A 17,720-nucleotide genomic window follows, 5' to 3' on the forward strand; every position below is an offset into this window, starting at 1 on the left:
GTTATAAATTACATAAAATCATATGAATTCAATAAAATCATCAGTCAAAAATTATTAACATTAAAAGGAAGACTCAATGTTTCAGACAGGCCGCTACTTTCTCTTTTGAGAGGGGCACATAAAGTGCATCCATATCGCTGGTGATAGGGAGGCCAGAATTTTGATGTTATTTCTTAGCCTCAACCATAGGCCTGCTTATGGTTTCATCAGGCCAGAGCCAGGGCCTAAAATGCCCTGGCCCTGTGGTTGAGGCCAGTTTGACTTGTTTGGGACTAGAGATCTTGATCACGTTTTGCTCACTGGATCATAAGTTTCTTGGTGAGACATAACGAAGGAAGCTGTCTTAGGTTGCTTGGGGGTGACAGTGAGAGGGTTTCTGAAGTTCTGACCCCACTGCTGGACCTCCTGATAGCCCTCTAGGTTTTGGCCACTATCTGACACAGAGTGTTGGATTGGATGGACCACTGACCTGATCCAACATGGCTTCCCTTATGTTCTTACGATGTGGGCTTAAATCCCTGCCTACAACCAAGTTTCATTTTCCCGGATATGCTAGCAGAAGGTTAAGGTGGAGTTTAGGATTGTCCTGTTAGTCACTTTGTTCTAACACACTGGATGGCTGGATCTGCTGTGTAGAACACTTGATGAACAGAGACAATCCAATAAGAAAGAATGGGCTGGATTCTAAGGAATGGCAAGCAGAAGGATCTCATTAAGACATATCTTACCTAGCAGCCTCCTGCATTCCCCAAGTAATCCTCTGGTGAGGGTTAAACAAAATGTGCTTAAACAAAACTTGCTACAGTATTGGGCCATGGGGGCTGAAGAAGAGGGAAGATTAGGCATAATTACCTTTCTCTCCTCTTATAGAAGAGGGAGGATGATTTTAACCATCTCCCTCTCCTCACTGCAGCCCTGTGTTTTGTGGTACATTTGGACATGGAGATCCCCTGACTCTCAGCAAAAGATTTTCCTACCTTTCTGAGCCCCTTTTACTTATAATTTTGAAAGACCAAACCCCACGTTTCCAAGTTGAAAATTGAGGAATAGCATAGAATCAAAAGAACAGATAAATGATCAGTTCTAAAGCAAACTGGAATGCATGTGTGTATCCAAGCAATTGATTTCACTCTTACTGGCCTTGCCTCTGCACATTATTGAATTGATAGATTCAACTCCTATTTGTATGCAGATTGAAAGCTAATATTTAAGAACTCCATAAACATAACCAAAAGTTGTGTGACTTATAGTAGGCTTTCTCAACCAGCATTTTATGAAGCCCTCGGGTTTCATTACATTCCTGGAAGGATTTCCCAAATGGGTGGGAGTTAATTAATTCTTAATATATTTTAAAAATTTTGTTAAACATTTATCAGGTGATATGAGCATACAGGGTCATTTCAACCCACCCACCCCTACCAAAATGGCCAATGATGGGCATAGAGGGGGTGAGAAGGGGAGGGGCCCCAGGTGGACCTGCACACAGCTATGCTTCCCCACCATATTCTGCACAATCATGCCAATTCACGGGTTTCCCAAGGCCTGAAGAATGTTTCAGGGGTAAAAACGTTGAGAAACCCCTGAAGCATTCTTCTAAACAAAACAGATTCATTATGTTATAAAATGTAATGAGTCAAAAGTTTAGACCACAACAAATTAATTCTACTTTACACTGTCATAAGATTCTGTGGCTCACTTCAGATGCCATGCATATCCACAGTTTAATTTTAACTATGGTTATGTTAGCGACCAAACGAGGATATGGAGTTGATTAACTAGAGTTAATCTAAACTGTGATTTCACATTATGCCTGAATTCCAACTTCTTTGCTTCATCTGTTCTGCATTGGTTGCTCACCTGCTCCACTACGCCTAGTGCCCATTTCTGCAATGTAGGTCCATTCATTTGTACTATAGTTATAGCACTCCACTGTACTAAGGCACTGACGTGATGCACCATCATAGCCACCAACTGCATACAGCATACCTGCAAATAAAATTAATGAATTCAGTACATTGGCATGCATACAGGAAGAATAAGCAATTCTGAAAAGGAATTACTTAGGCAAAAAATATTGAATTTGTCATCTGAAGTTATTATAGTAGTTTGCTTCCATAACAGGAAGTATTGGTTTACTGTTTCAAACTACAAGAGAAACATTTAGCTTATCATTATAATTAATCATCATCACCAGGCAGCCATAAAGTTGCTAAAGTAGACAATTAACAGAACAGCAGAGGGCAATATTGCTCCTAACACAGTAACTAAGGACAAGAGGATAGAAGTTGCTAGTCCTTTTGCAAAGAGACCCCTATGAATTACCTTGGTGAGTCATGATTTGAACTTACTCAAAAACCTAGGTCAGATTCAAAGCAGACTCAGGCTAGAGAACCTTACCTCCAACTACACCTACACCAACACTGCTTCTCCTCGTATTCATTGGAGCCACATGAAACCATTCATTAGTCTTCATATTATAGGCTTCTACTGAGGATAAACCTGTCATGAAGCAATACAGAAATCTAGATTTTACCAATACACTGCTTACAGAAATTGCAAATAACTGCTTCCCTACCTGACAAAGGGAGCGCTGACTCTTGGAAGCTTATACCACCAAAATGTTGGTCTCTAAGATGTTACAGGATTAGAATCTAGTTGTTCTACCGTAGACCAACATGGTTTCCCTTCTGAAACTGTCTACATTTCAAGTTCCTATAAACTCCCAATGGGAACTGTGAAACATACTCATGGACTCTTCCCCATTCAGAAGAGGAGAAGAAGAAGAAGAGTTAGTTCTTATATGCCACTTTTCTCTACCCGAAGGAGTCTCAAAGCAGATTACAATCGCCTTCCCTTTCCTCTCTCCACAACAGACACCCTGTGAGGGAGGTGAGGCTGAGAGAGCCCTGATATTACTGCTTGGTTGGAACAGCTTTATCAGTGCCGTGGCGAGCCTAAGGTCACCCAGCTGGTTGCATGTGGGGGAGCACGGAATTAAACCAGTACGCTGATGACACCCAGCTCTATCTCCTCATGGACGGCCACCCGGACTCCCCCCCAGAACCATTTGCCAGATGTTTGGAAGCGGTGATGGAATGGTTCGAGCAGAGTCGCCTGAAACTCAACCCCTCCAAGACGGAGGTCCTGTGGCTGGGATGTAGGGAGCGGGACCAGGAAGCGTGCTTACCCACCCTGGCAGGGACGCAACTCACCATCGCGTCCCAGGCCAGGAATTTGGGTGTGACCATTGACGCCTCCCTGACTTTGGAGACGCAGGTCAAAAAAGTAGCCTGTCAGGCGTTTTTCCACCTTCGCCAAGCCCAACTACTAGCGCCCTACCTGTCCCCCGAACACTTAGCCACAGTGATCCACGCAACGGTCACCTCCAGAATAGATTTCTATAACTCGTTCTACATGGGCCTTCCCTTGTCCTTGATCCAGAAACTTCAGCTAGTGCAAAACGCAGCTGCTAGGGTCCTCACCGGCACACCTTGGAGGGCCCACATCTAGACAGTGCTGAGGCAGCTGCATTGGTTGCCAATTGCTGCCCGGATCCGGTTCAAGGTTTTGGTTTTAACCTTCAAGGCTTTAGGCGAGTTGGGACCCACATACCTGAGGGTCCGCCTATCGCCCTATGCCCCTTGCAGGGCTTTGCGCTCTGTGGGTGAAAATCTGCTGGTCGTTCCCGGCCCTAGGGAAGCACACCTGGCCTCGACCAGGGCCAGGGCCTTTTCAGTCCTGGCCCCGACCTGGTGGAATGAGCCCTGACCCGGGAGAGCCCCGACCCGGGAGACCTGCGGGCCCTGCGGGATCTTTCAACGTTCCGCAGGGCCTGCAAAACGGAGCTCTTCCGCCAGGTATATGGTTGAGGCCGGGGCTGATAATACAGATCTACACCCACCCTGGGATTTGGGATTGGGACCTGAAGTAAACACCATCAGGACCTCCTCTCCACCCGCCAGTAGTAGGAGGGGGGGGGAAGTTGAGTTGTCAATCTTCGCCATGCTGGTAATGTTGGTAATGTTATTATTGTCTTTTAATGGGGTTTTAATGGGGATTTTAGGATGCTGTAACCCACCACGAGCCGCAAGGGAGTGGCGGAAAATAAATCTAATAATAATAATAATAATAATAATAATAATAATAATAATAATAATAATAATAATAATAATAAAATTCAGCACACCAGATTAGAAGTTCGCACTCGTAACCACTACACCAAGATGGCTCTCATGAAATAAAGTGTATAATTAGCTAACAATGATGACTGCAACATTAGATTACTGGTCTTACTCATCTGAAATGCTGCTCATGGAATGTACACAAATCTTTTTATATGCAATTGTGGAGCACTACTTTTGTTTTGCTGAAAATCGGGAGAAGGAAGAAGAACAGAAAGAAACATTCAAGTAATTCAAATACCATTGGATCTTTTATAGATTAACTTAAAAGAATAATAATAAATACATGTAAGTTCCAAAAAACAGAAATAAACCCCAATCCCCTTTCTGGAAAAAGGAAAGAATTCTCCAAACATTTATGGATCATAAACTGCTCATGGGAAAAGACTAATGAAAATTATTGCTACAATTATAGCAACAATCCCCTCAAAAGCCAATTAAAAGGGGACACACCTGTACTCCCATCAAACCCTCCAACAGCATACAGAAGCCCATTTAATACAGCAGCTCCTAAAGTGCTTCTTCTGTCTTGCATATTAGCAACACTTGTCCATTGGTCCTTCACTGGATCGTACGAATCCACTGTGCGAACTCTTAATGAACCATTGAAACCACCAACGGCAAAGACCAGACCGCCCATATAGACCACTCCTGAAAGAGAGCAACATTCCATTTCACCGACTGTATTTTCCATGGCTGCAAATCATACATGAAAAGCCAACTGGTAAATGTACTTTCATTCACACATTATGCATTTTCACCTGTCTTTAACAGAACTCGCTCGGTATGGATTCAAATAACAAAGCAATATCAAAGTATCAAATAAGTACCTGCTCTACATCTTCTGGAAGGCAGCTCAGCAACTTGGTGCCAACGTTCTTCTTTAAAATCATAACATTCCACACTGCGGATGGCCTTTGGCGCTTGTCCTCCAACCACCATCATCAGCTTCCAAGGAGCCAAAACCCAATAAGTAATCTCATTATTATTCACATGAATGAAAGTAACTGAAGAGTTACTTTAAACAAATAGTGAACTCACAAGTGAACATACTGGGAAGGTTGCAAAGTATCCACCATTTTCCATCTCTTACACCATCTCCTCTAAAATGAATACTAGCAAGCAGTATAGGATGGCCAGCTGCACCCAGCTGCAGGCACAAATATGCTGTAGTCATAGCAGGGCGAAGGCTCCTCAAGCCCATCCCTCTTAGCTGCCTAAGATCCTCCCTCCCACCATTTATTATCATGCTATTTTTGCTGGATAATGGATTATGGAAACTGAGCTCACAGTAATTAATGAAAGTGGCAAGGGGAGGCCACTTCCGTTTATATGGTATGCTACCAGATATGGCAGGGGGAAGAGATTATCTGTAACCATTAATAAAGCCAGTAAGGGATGCTGGGAGGAGCTACCACCTAACCACCCATCAGGTTGGCTGTCCCATTCTTGATTGGCCGTCCATCCAACGAACAGCCAATCAGGAAGGATGTCCTACCCCTGGTTGTATCCCCCTCCAGGTTCTCTGGTAAGCAGGAGCAGGGAGGGAGGGCAGAGGGCCTGGGACTGTGGGCCAGTAGGGGAAGAGGGGAGGAGGGAGCCTCTGCCTGCACTCCTGCTGCCCTGAGCCGCTCCAGCCACAGCCTTGGTAGAGCTGCTGTGGCAGTGGGAGAAGGAGCAGACTGCCTGCCAGAGCCTCCTCCCCACCATGAAAAGGCCTGCCGAGCCTTGGTGGACCTTTGGGGGGGGGCAGTGCGGGTGCCCCTCCCCTATCCCAAAAAGGGCTGCCGAGGCTTCTCCAGGCCTTAGCTGGTCTGCCTGGGGCAGGGGGGTTTGGCCTAGCGCCTGTTTTATTTAGGGATACAACTGGCTTTTCCGCTAGTATCTATATCTGTATCTATATATCACATACTAGATTTACTCAAAATATAAGAACTAACTAAATAAAATAAAATTTAAAAAATGGAAGACAACAGTAAATATAAGACATGTATGTCTTATATTTATAAACATACAGAGCCAGCTTGGCATAATGATTAAGAGCGATGACCTCTAATCTGGGAAACAGATTTGATTCCCTACTCCTCCACATGTAGCCATCTGGGTGACCTTGAGCCAGTCACAGTTCTTTCAGAGCTTCACAGCTTCACCTACCTCTCACAGCATGTCTGTTATGAGGAGAGGAAGGGTAGGTGACTGTACATCACTTTGAGACTCTTTTTAGTAAAATATGGGGTATAAAAAAACAGGTCTTCTTTCAAAAAATAAATAATTTTCATATGATTTCTATATGATTGTAAAATTAGTCTCTCTTTTTAAATCTAGGGACAAGGGGACTGGTCGTGCAAAATACTGTTTTGTAACTTGTAACCTTTCCAACAAGTCCTGCCCAAGTTCAAACTAAGAACACCTTTAGTGCTTTTTCTAGGCAACAGGAATAAGTCAAAAAACAATTGTCATGAGGAATGCCGTTTCCATTATCAGTCTTAATTCAATTAAACATGGTCTGATGGAACAGTCTGGTTTGCAATGGGATAGTAGGGCAATCTACCCATCCAGGATAGTTTTATGGCATCATTTAAAATTATTCTGAAGCGTTCCCTTGACAAAGCATTTTATTTAGAAGGCCATGTGAGCTAATCCATCTACTACATCAGGGGTAGGCAACCTGTGGTCCTCCAGATGTTCATGAACTACAATTCCCACGAGCCCCTGCCAGCAAACGCTGTATTACATTTTCTTTATTTCCTCACAGAATGCAACTTGAAAGGGCACTATACCAGTTAACTAACACGAGCCTTACTTTTGGGAGACTGGCAGGAGTTCTTAGCCGGGTCCGTGTACTCTTCATCAAAGTTCTTTGCTCAATGGGCAACAAATGGTACTTCATTGCTTCAATGAGGTAATCCTTACATGCGCTGCTGTTTTTAACTAGCGCTTCCTCTTCGACTCTCTGTGCATTAAACATATTGATATACTTAGCATATTTTATAGCAATAAATGTGCATTGACTAATCTAAGTCATCAGACATGTCAGCACCATTAAAGTGTTATGTCATCTCTTTGGATTTTGTTCAACAAGAACAGTGAAGAACTAAGTTGTGCCCTAGCATTGTCTCAAAGAGGACAATCTTACCCAGTTCCTTTTCTCATTGCACCCTTTCGCACTGCAGCTACCTGTCTATGAGTGTTCTTCCCTGAGCCATGCCTTTCCAAATAATTAGAACCCAATGAAAACAAGACAATGCTAATAGAAAAAAGACGGTATCTTAAAAATGTGTAGAGAGGTGGCCAACAAGTCATATCCTGGGAATAAGAAGTACTCGATTTTACCTGTCTCCTTCTGTCCCTTTAAGCATAGTAAGATTTTTTTCCCATTAAGACACTGGAAGACATTATAGTAAGTTATTAAAAATATCCAGAAAATTAAATTCAAGGAAATAAACAAAATAATAAGCTATGGCAAATCTAATAGCAAGATGCTTCTCTAAAATATACTTCTAAGTTATATGAATGTCATTGCCGACACCAGAAGAAAAAATTCTATAGAAATTAAAGGAAAATATGTACCCTGGCAGTTTACTGGGCACCTGCTTCTAATATGGCTGTAGATATAGATTTTTTTTAATCAAAATTAGCTTGAAGTAGGCCAGGTCTGGTTAGAGCTATTTTTTGGCTTGTTAGATTGGTGAATTTACATTTCCAAGTTAATAAAGGCTTCTCTTTTCCACTGTTAAATATTCTGTAAAATCTCAAGGTCACCAAAAGACACAGAAACAAGACCAAAAAGTAAAGCAGATATTATTATTATTATTATTATTATTATATTTATACCCCACCTCCCCCCGAAGGCTCGAGGCGGCTTACATAAACCCGTCCCCTAAAACCATAAAATGACAATAAAAACCAATGATTTACAATAATTGTAACAGCGATAGCGTAGCCTACTCATTTGCTCTCCGCATCCTCATCTACGGCGGGGGGTGACGCTCTCTACCGCCAGTTTGTGAGGGGGGGCTGATCTTCTTTCCGCCCGGCCTCAGTTATAAGCCTGGCGGAAGAGCTCCGTCTTACAGGCCCTGCGGAATGCTGGTAATTCTCTGCGGAATGCTGGTAATTAACAAATATTACCAAATTACAGAACTACCAGAACCAACTGACACAGTTCTACAAGAAGGCAAAGAACATTACAGCTTTTATTCTATCAATGAAAATCCTCTACACTTCAGTTTCTCTTCTAAAATCGGAGTCCTTGAGATGCTTACTTGTGACTTACCTGGACCAAATACTCTCGGGACAGCAATGGCAGGCGGACATGTTCCATGAGTCGTGCCATAAGCTCTTGTCTCACGTCTTTATCATGGTTAACCCAAGCTATCACTGCTTCAAATACCTTCCAAAACAGAAAATATACAATGTGAGTTTTGCACATTGCCGATCCTAACAAACCTACATGTTAGACATGTATTAAATGCAACGTCATATTCTGCCACTTCTCAAATCTAGCATGGAGTGAGATATGCATTAACAGTAGAAGCTTTAAAAACCCAACAGAACTTTGTTGTGGTGGTGAGAAAGGGGCCACAGTGGGTGGCCTGCATTAACCCTTTCCCAGTAGTAGCATTTAGCCCTTAAAAGAACTCTGCTTGTGAGTTAGAGAAGATCAAACATATAAGCTGCTTTTGTGGCAATAGATTATGTAAATTATTCTGTGTGTTTAATATAGTTTTGTGCCTGTCCTGAATTTACTCCCCATGAATTTCATTGGGTAGCTTCTATTGTTATGACAAAATAAGGGGTGGGGTGTGGTGGACTGCGAGAATGAAATTTTCTTTGTCTACACTAGGTATAAGAGATGTCTTGCTGGATCAGACCAGTGGTCCATCTAAACCAGGATCACATTTCACACAGTCGCCAGACAGTTGCCCATGAAGGCCAATAAATAGGGCATAGAGGCCAGGACTTTCTTTAGTGTTAGTTCCTAACATTGTTATTCAGAGATTTACTGCCTCATGATACGGAGATTCCCTTCAGTGACAGTGGGGCTTTTAAACCCTGTTATATTAACAATCACTATGCCCACAGGTGGTGAATTACAGCATTTCATGTTAGACCATTTATGCAGTGGGAACTTCACTGCCCCAGCTCCCATGCAGGAGCACAAATCGGGGGCAGTTGAGGTGCACCAGGCCAAATGTTCCCCCGTGTGGGTGCAGGAAGAGGTGGGGCAACCTGCCACAACGAAAACTCCAGCCCGGCATGAAACCTCCAGTGCATAAACCGTCTTAGGGAGTTAGGAGAAGGAGTTGTTTTTTGAATCCTGCTTTTTACGACGTGAAAGTGGCTTACAACTGCCTACCCTTCTTCTCCTCACAACAGACACCCTGTGAGGTAGATGAGGCTGAGACAGCTCTGAGAAAACTGTGACTGCTCCAGGGTCACCCAGCTGGCTGCATGTGGAGGAATGGGGAATCAAACCTGGTTCTCCAGATTAGAGAGTGCCACTCTTAACCACTACACCATGCTGTCTACTCCAAGATGGTTGGAAGAAAGTGAAGCAACAGCATCTTGAAAGTTCTCCTGTACCATATTGTGCAAGAAAACAGTATTCAAAGAAACACCTAGCTGTCAAAGATAGGAAGGAACTGCTGGAATAAGGGGGGCTGCATCTACTAATCAACGTGCTTCCCAACCAGGAAGGTCAAATGGCTGATACTCTCAAAATAAGCAGAAATGTCAGTAAATCATTCTACCTACTGATTAAAGCTTTCATATTTTATACTTCTGTCAGGCAACTGATGAAGATTAAAGGTCTATACTTGCGAAGTATGATTCAGGCACATAACTGGAACACTTAGCCTTGAGATACTTGCACAATACTATGAAGTTTGAATAGTTATTTTCTGAGGCAGCATACTTTAAGGCAGGGGTAATCAAACTGCGGCCCTCCAGATGTCCATGGACTACAATTCCCAGGAGCCCCTGCCAGCTTTCGCCGCAGTTTGACTACCTCTGCTTTAAGGTGTTGATCCCAGTGATCCTAAGTGCAAATTTTCAAGTGAAACCTAGGGGATATCCAACTATACTAAATTTATCCAACAGAATAACTAATATCATAAATGATTCATTCATGTGCCATGACATCTTTAATTTAATTCAGCAATATTTTGGTTGCAATGTCTTATTGTAATAAGAAGCAGAAAGAAAAACACGAAAAGCTGTCCTGTCCCTTTATTCTAACTACGACTGCTTTTGTTTAGTACACTCAAAAAGGTACTTTTATTAATCATCTGCTAATCTACAAAGGTATGGGGTCAGTCAAAAGATAAACTTTTGATCAACTCAAATATCTCTAGTTGATAGTCCTAATAAAAGATCGCACAGACACCATCCTAAAATCTCAAACGTCAAAAGCCCGGTTTGTTCATTTGGGGTTTAAATGTTGTAGCAGTCATGGTTTTTTCACTGAAGACAGAACTTCCTTCCTGGGCTAACGGATTTCTTACATCTAGAGTTAATAAGAAGCTACTTTTCAAAAAGCATTGTGGAAATTTGGTTGACTTTATCAGCTCAGCCAAGATAGTTGTTAGCTAGAAAATAGCAGTGTAATTTACGAGCTGCAAGAAACAAGCATTATCTCGGTGTATCTATTTTCCAGAAAACAAATGGATATGCTAACCTTATTTGCCAAAAAGCCTTTATTATTCAGGTTGCCTATCAGCATTCCATTGCACGCAATGGAGTCACCCACAAAAGAGAATATCTAGATAAATAGACTTTCATCTTAAGCTTAATGGCAGTCTAGTGGATGTGTCCCAAAACTCTGCCTGCACACGGGGAAACAACAGAACTGCTGAGAATCTGATTAAAAGTAGAGGCTAGAGTCACAGAATTCTGAAACTAGGTCGAGGTGGAGGCTGACAGCTCCAAAATACCGACAAGACTTCCAAAAGTTGGACTGCAATGCTGCACTCTTTGTAAAACAAAACAAAACATACAGGCATTGGACATGTGACAAAAACAAAACAAATTACAAGAGCGTCTCCATATGCCCAAACCTGGCACAGTTTTTTTTAAAACCTACATTGCAACCCACATTCAGTATCACATGATCTTGCCTTATGGAAGCCTCAAAGTTTGTATAGCTGTCTGCATAACTGCTGAACAAAGTGTTTGTTTTTTTGTAACAGGTATAGCTTTCCTCCGTATGATCAAACACATTAAAGGAAACGGTCAATTAATGAAGAACTACACAGACTAAGTGTAAAAGAATCCCTAAAAAGGCTTCCAATATTTTGAAGGGGGAAATTACCTTTTCTTCAGATGCAATTGTGAGTTTGTCACTTGATATTAAGCTGCACACTTGTTCTACGCCGAGATTCAGAAATTCCTCACCAAGTACAACCTCAGTGAAGTGCTGTTCTGTTTAGAGGGTGGAAGAAAATATCTTTAACATCTACCACTGCAATATAAGCAGGAGGAACAGAAGTATTACTCTCTTATATCTATTCATTAAATAGTTATTTGTTAAAACAAGCAATTCATGTACATGAAGCAGTTATATAAATTCTATAGTATGTGACCTGCTTACTGTAAGCTGTCTCTTTTTCCAAGTTTTTTCAGTAGTGAAGTACTATTGCCTGTCCTTCCCAAGATCAATTGCTGTTCTAGAGATTTTTTTTTGCAGTTTTTGAAACACGTGCTAGAGGACTGCCTGACAATATGAAAGCACTAGGCACCAGCCCAACTCTCACAATAGGTGTGGGAGGTGTACACACTTGGATTCTGAGTGCTTATGCTCTTGTGTTAATATTGTTTACAACTTTAAAATTGGTAAGTCGCTTAGTTTTATGTTCAAGAAAAGCAGCATATAAATATATATATTTAAATAAAAGAATTCTGAATAGAGAATAAATCTTGTTTACTATAGAATAGGTTAGATTTTTCTTTTTTCACAAAAGACAGTGTAAGTATATCAGGAGAAAAAAACAGTCTAGTAAAAAGTAAAGAGTAAAGAAGATTTCAAGAAGTTGCACTCAAAAGACTTTGCAACCTTAGCAATCATGAAAAGGAAGATGTTGAAGGAGAAAGTAGGTAATATCAGCACAGCAGGAACGAGGAAGGACGATCCCAAAAAATTAAGGGGTCCATTTATTTAACTGCTGATTAAGATAATATACCTATCCATAATAGTGTTCCCACTAACCTCTGTGATACTATTATCAAGAATAACAATGCGGGTACGTAGCAAGTCCCCCTCTTCATAGTACCTCATCCCACTCTTCCCCCTAGTCCATGTACCTGGGGCTGATGTCAATATACTCTGAGGTGGGGAAAGTTTCTGGCGGGGCCCACTGCACTGCTCCTGTTCCTGGCTCCGTATGCTACTAGGGCCACAGGGAGGGCTCACAAGCAAGTAGGGGAAGGTTGCACAGATTATCCGAGGCACCCCACAACCTGCAACCCCACCCATACTGCTAGTATATTCTTTCAGGCTCCAAACAAATAGTAATCAAGAAAAAGTACAGCTTTTGAAAAGCCCATGTTGCGACCCGCTGCTTCTTTAGAATTTCAGCTAGTTGCCTAGGAGATCCTGTTAGCTATTTGATACATATTCTTTTGTCATGAAACAAAAAAGAACTACATTTGCTATTCTAAATAACGAACCTGAAGTGATCATCCAAGGCCCAAACTCAACATCCCACAGACCCTAGGTGAGGAGAGGCTGGAACTTTTAATAAGGGAATAGCCCAGGCTAGCCTGATCTCAAAAAGATTACAAAGCTATGCAAGGGCAGTCTTGGTCAATATTTGGATGAGGAACCACCAAGGAATGCCAGGGTTGCAATGCAGAGGCAGACAATGACAAGCCACCTCTGAGCTTCTCCTGCCTTGAAAACACTACAGGGTTGCCATAAGTCAGCTGCAACTTGACAGGAAAGAAAAAAGCCAGGGAAGAAAGACAGTGGTGGAGAGACAGCCTTCCCACAGAGTCTAGAGCAGTGGTTCTCAGCCTTTTCAGCACTGTGACCCAAACTTCAGCGGTGGCAGAGATGTGTGCGGGCAGGCGGCGGGTGCACGCACATGCGTGCGCACAACAATCAAAGCAGCCAGAGCCATGGCTCCGCCGCCTCCACTGGCTTCCAGCCACTGCCTCTGCCTGCCACCACCATGGCCAGCAACGGGGCGACCCCGTGGAAGGGGCCAAGTGACCCCAAGGTTGAGAACTACTGGTCTAGAGCCAGGAGATGCCGTTGTGCTGCTGGTGAGGAGGAAAGATGCACACAGCATTTCACATGATGATCCTCAGATCAACCTTGAGCTGCCTAAATATGGAGTCTAAACCATTAGTATTATGGTATAAGCTAAGATACCAAAAATAGAAAGCTCTCACCACTACAAGCTTTGTTGAAGTTTTAGGTACTGATGACATTCCCAAAAGAATATTAATCTGAGAAACAAAAAATCTTTGGAACAGATACAATTTCAGTATTACTTGACTTTAGCCAACTCCAGTTTGGCAAGTCTAGCTATGAAAATTCCTGGAGATGAGACTTGGGAGACCAGAGAGGGGAAGTTGCTCAGCAGCAACGTGATGCCACACAGTTTGCCCTATGAAGCTGCCACTTTCTCCAAGGAAACTCATTTCTGTAGTCTCAGGATAAGTTGTAAATCCAGGAGAACTATAGGCCCCACCTTGAGATTAGCCTTATCTAGCCAGATGACTTACAAGGAGTTAATCATTCAGTGCTCCGATTCCCTTGGATCCTGTTGAGAAAGCCATGAGAAGCCTAAAAAGCATTGTATTCAATTTTTAACAATGTCTGGCATCAGTGGTTATTGACACTAAGGAATAGGGTGTTATCTACATGATTACAAGGAGAATGGCTCACAAACATCCAGAAAGTAGCCACCAAAAGATTCGTTTCCAGAAATATAAGACATTTAATTTAATTTTTAAAAAGTTTTAAAGAGTTTTTTTAGTGAGCGATAACCATTCATTAAAAAAAAAATCCCGGTTAGGGCATAGAACATAATGGCCCCCTGCAAACTTCCAACTTACTGTAAATGGCAATTTGGAACGAACACCTTCTTACTGAAATTCACATATGTGAACAGTTCCTTGAAGCTTCATTCCCCAATAGAAAAAAGCCAAAAAGAGAATGCTTCATGAAGTAGGCTGACAGGACCACCTCTACCAGTATGTACCCATGGGGCAACTCCATTCATCTGACCAAGGCCTGCTGACTTTCCCTTCCTGCACATGGGTTAACTGAGACTGTCTACTCAATGGCATTCACTGTAGTGCTTTTTCACTATACAACAGACTTTCTGAATGTGTCAGGAAGGCACCAACTTGTTAATCTGGAAAACTACGTAAGGCTGAATTTTAACAGGACCTTTTCCCCATAGACTTCTGAAAGACATGTCATGATTTTTAGCAGGTGTGACTTTTTAAAATAAATTGATGTGTATTTTGTATGTCATTTTCACTGGAAGCCAATCTGTTATAAGAGGCAGGCGGTTTAAACATTACTTCATTACAATTCCTTCTCTCAGGCCTTTGTCTCTCAGAACTTCAATCTGGCAGTTAGTATTTCCTCTGGGCCTGTGATAAGAATCAAGACCAGCATCCCAGACCTACTGTTCATCATTTGCATTCCCAGACCTATTAACACCCCCTCAGATTTATTTGAGACTAGCTTCAAAGCCCGTTCCTAAGAACGGGCCTTGAAAAGGTCCCCCCCCCCCCCGGCCAGGCAGTTTAAGGTGCCCGCAGCTCGAAGCCGGATCAAGTGGGACGGGCAGGGGTTGTCCAGCTCATTAAGAGGCCTGGGGACAGAGCTCCTTAGCAGTCAGCAGGCCTTCATTAGCAGGCCCTGTTTAGAAGGCCAAGGGGCCTTCGTTAGCAGGCCCTCCACCATGACCCTTTGCCCAGGGCCCTCTCCTCTTACCTGCTGCTGGCTCCAGGCACTGAGGTGCATCTGAGAGCAAAGAGGCTAGAGTTCAGGGAAAGAGCTGCAGGGGCATGGCCAATCAGGGTGCAGCCAGATTTGCTGGCTGCACCCTGATTGGTCCTATTCCAACTTGGACAGCCGGACACATTCCACCCCCCAGGCTGTTTTAGAAATACATAAAGGAACCATGGTTAAGGATATATTGAAACAGGGAAAGGAATTCGCTGCTCATCTCTCAGGCCTTCAATCCTTTTGCTACTTTCATTGCTGGCACAGCAGAATGCATAAGGCTCATGAACTATGACAATGCATGAACTTTTGTATTTCTGAACCCTTTGACCGAGCTCCAACCAAGAATATGGAAATGAAACTGAGATGCCAACTGAACTCGTCAAGCTGCCTTATACTGAATCGATGACCCGTGCATGGCCAATATCTATTTATGCAATAAAGCGTAAGTAATAAAAGAATGTGTATTTCCTGCTTTAATCTTGATATGTGATGAAAATAATCCATAAGAAATTATTCAGAGAAAAATATTTCCAACGAGCAATGCTGCACAAATATATCCACCTGTGCAGCACTGCTTGTTGGAAATATTTTTCTCTGAATAATTTCTTCTGGATTGTTTTCATTACATAGCAAGATAACAAGATTTAAACAGGAAATAAACAAGACATCTTTTATTACTTATGATTTACTGCATTGGCCACACACACATTGTTGGTTTTTTTCGGTTACATATTGTTTTTGTGTGCTCCTGTGCTGTTCCTATTACACTGAATAAAACCACTTATCTATCAAGGTCATTACCTAGTCTGACTGGCGGTAACGCTCCAGGTTTTCAGTCTTTTCACATCACCTGAGTCTTTTAACTGCAGACTGAATCTGGAGCAATCAGCAAATAAAGAAAATGTCATGGCCTTTCCCCACTGAGGCTACTTTGTTTGCTGCCTTTCGTGACAGATCAAGTCACAGATCCCCCACTTTTCTCTCCAATAGAGGGACAAAGCATTTTACAACACCATTTTCCCCTCCTCCACATTATCTGCACAACAATTCTCTGAGGTAGGTTAAGAGTGATTGACCCAACATAATGCAATGAACTTCCATAGCAGAATGTGGATTCAAAGCTAGATCTTCAGCAATGGGGTGCAGCTCTCTACGGCCCACTCCGCCAGGAATCTGGGTGTGATTCTGGATGTTTCCCTCACAATGGAAGCCCAGGTCGCAAAGGTAGCACGGCTGGCATTGCCAAGCTACTAGCACCCTATCTGGCCCCAGAACACCTAGCCAAAGTGATCCATGCGACGGTCACCTCTAGACTGGACTTCTGTAACTCGCTCTATGCAGGCCTGCCCTTAGCCTTGACCCGGAAACTACAGCTGGTCCAAAATGCAGTGGCCAGGATCCTCACAGTAACACCGTGGAGGTCCCACATCCGACCCATTCTCCATCAACTGCAGTGGTTGCCAGTTGAATTCCAGATCAGGCTAAAGGTTCTGATAATGACCTTCAAGGCCATACGCGGTCAGGGCCCAGTGTACCTGAGGGACCGCCTCCCTGCCTACGCCCCTCAAAGAGCTCTACGCTCTGCCACCACCAACTACCTAATGGTCCCTGGCCCTAAAGATGCCCGCCTGGCCTCGACCAGGGCCTTTTCGATCCTGGCCCCCACCTGGTGGACTGAGCTCCTGGAGGAGATCAGGGCCCTGACGGATCTAAAACAGTTCCGCAGGGCCGGCAAAAAGGAACTCTTCCACCAGGCATTTGGTTGAGACCAGGCATAACCAACAACATCTGAAGGCCCCTGCTCCCTCCCTCCCAGACCTCCATCCATGCGCTCTGGACCTGTTTGCACTGTTGCAATTATCGGTTATTGGTATTATTACGGTTATTTATATGTTTTGGACTGTTTCGTGTATTGTTTATAAGTTTTTATGTAAACCGCCCTGAGCCTCCAGGTAGGTAGGTAGATAGAGATAGACAGAGAGAAGAGAGACAAAGAGAGAGAGAGACAGATAGAATGGGACTTCCTTAAGAACTAGTCATGAAGGGGTCGTAAGAACATGGTTTTGTGTAAAACTATTACTAAAAGGGTAGAATATAAAATTACTTGTTCACCAAGAAATATACCTTTCTAAAATTAAACTTATTAATTGGTGACAAGAATGCAATCCTAAATTCTTCCTAATCCAGATCTTACAAATACAAATCATTGCAGATTTAACCCACTGCTATTAGCTAACTTTCTTAATGACAAGTCCCATAAATTCATTTAGTAAACAGACATAAGGTTGAATAGACAGTGTCAGGACAGAAGACTCAGACATCTCATCTGCTTGACTTTCTATTTAAATTACACTTTCAAGAACAAAAAAACATAGCAACAAGGATAACTGCATAGCAACAGAAGCTACAGCTCAAAAGCAGAATTAATGATTTGCTGAAGTGCTTTTTCGTGGGATTAAAGCATATTTAGAAAGATGTTACATTTACAGGTCAGTCACTGCCTATCTAAGGCATCAAACTGTAGTTGGAGTTGTTTTACAAATCAATCATAATGTCTGAGCAAGTGTAGA

General features: G+C 42.7%; 1 protein-coding gene across 2 annotated transcripts in view; it reads right to left on the minus strand.

The window, feature by feature from the left end:
- Nucleotides 1-17,720, minus strand: part of KLHL2 (kelch like family member 2) — a 48,429-nt gene that overhangs the window by 7,047 nt on the left and 23,662 nt on the right. For both annotated transcript variants that reach the window (XM_077299960.1, XM_077299962.1), the window contains 7 exons: nucleotides 11,494-11,603; nucleotides 8,458-8,574; nucleotides 6,985-7,134; nucleotides 5,012-5,129; nucleotides 4,635-4,832; nucleotides 2,398-2,499; nucleotides 1,858-1,986 (listed from right to left, as the gene is read on the minus strand). In XM_077299960.1, the coding sequence (XP_077156075.1) occupies nucleotides 1,858-1,986; nucleotides 2,398-2,499; nucleotides 4,635-4,832; nucleotides 5,012-5,129; nucleotides 6,985-7,134; nucleotides 8,458-8,574; nucleotides 11,494-11,603 (924 nt within the window). The remainder of the gene's footprint in view (nucleotides 1-1,857; nucleotides 1,987-2,397; nucleotides 2,500-4,634; nucleotides 4,833-5,011; nucleotides 5,130-6,984; nucleotides 7,135-8,457; nucleotides 8,575-11,493; nucleotides 11,604-17,720) is intronic.

Source organism: Paroedura picta, chromosome 10 (assembly GCF_049243985.1).
Source record: "Paroedura picta isolate Pp20150507F chromosome 10, Ppicta_v3.0, whole genome shotgun sequence".
Lineage (NCBI taxonomy): Eukaryota > Metazoa > Chordata > Lepidosauria > Squamata > Gekkonidae > Paroedura > Paroedura picta.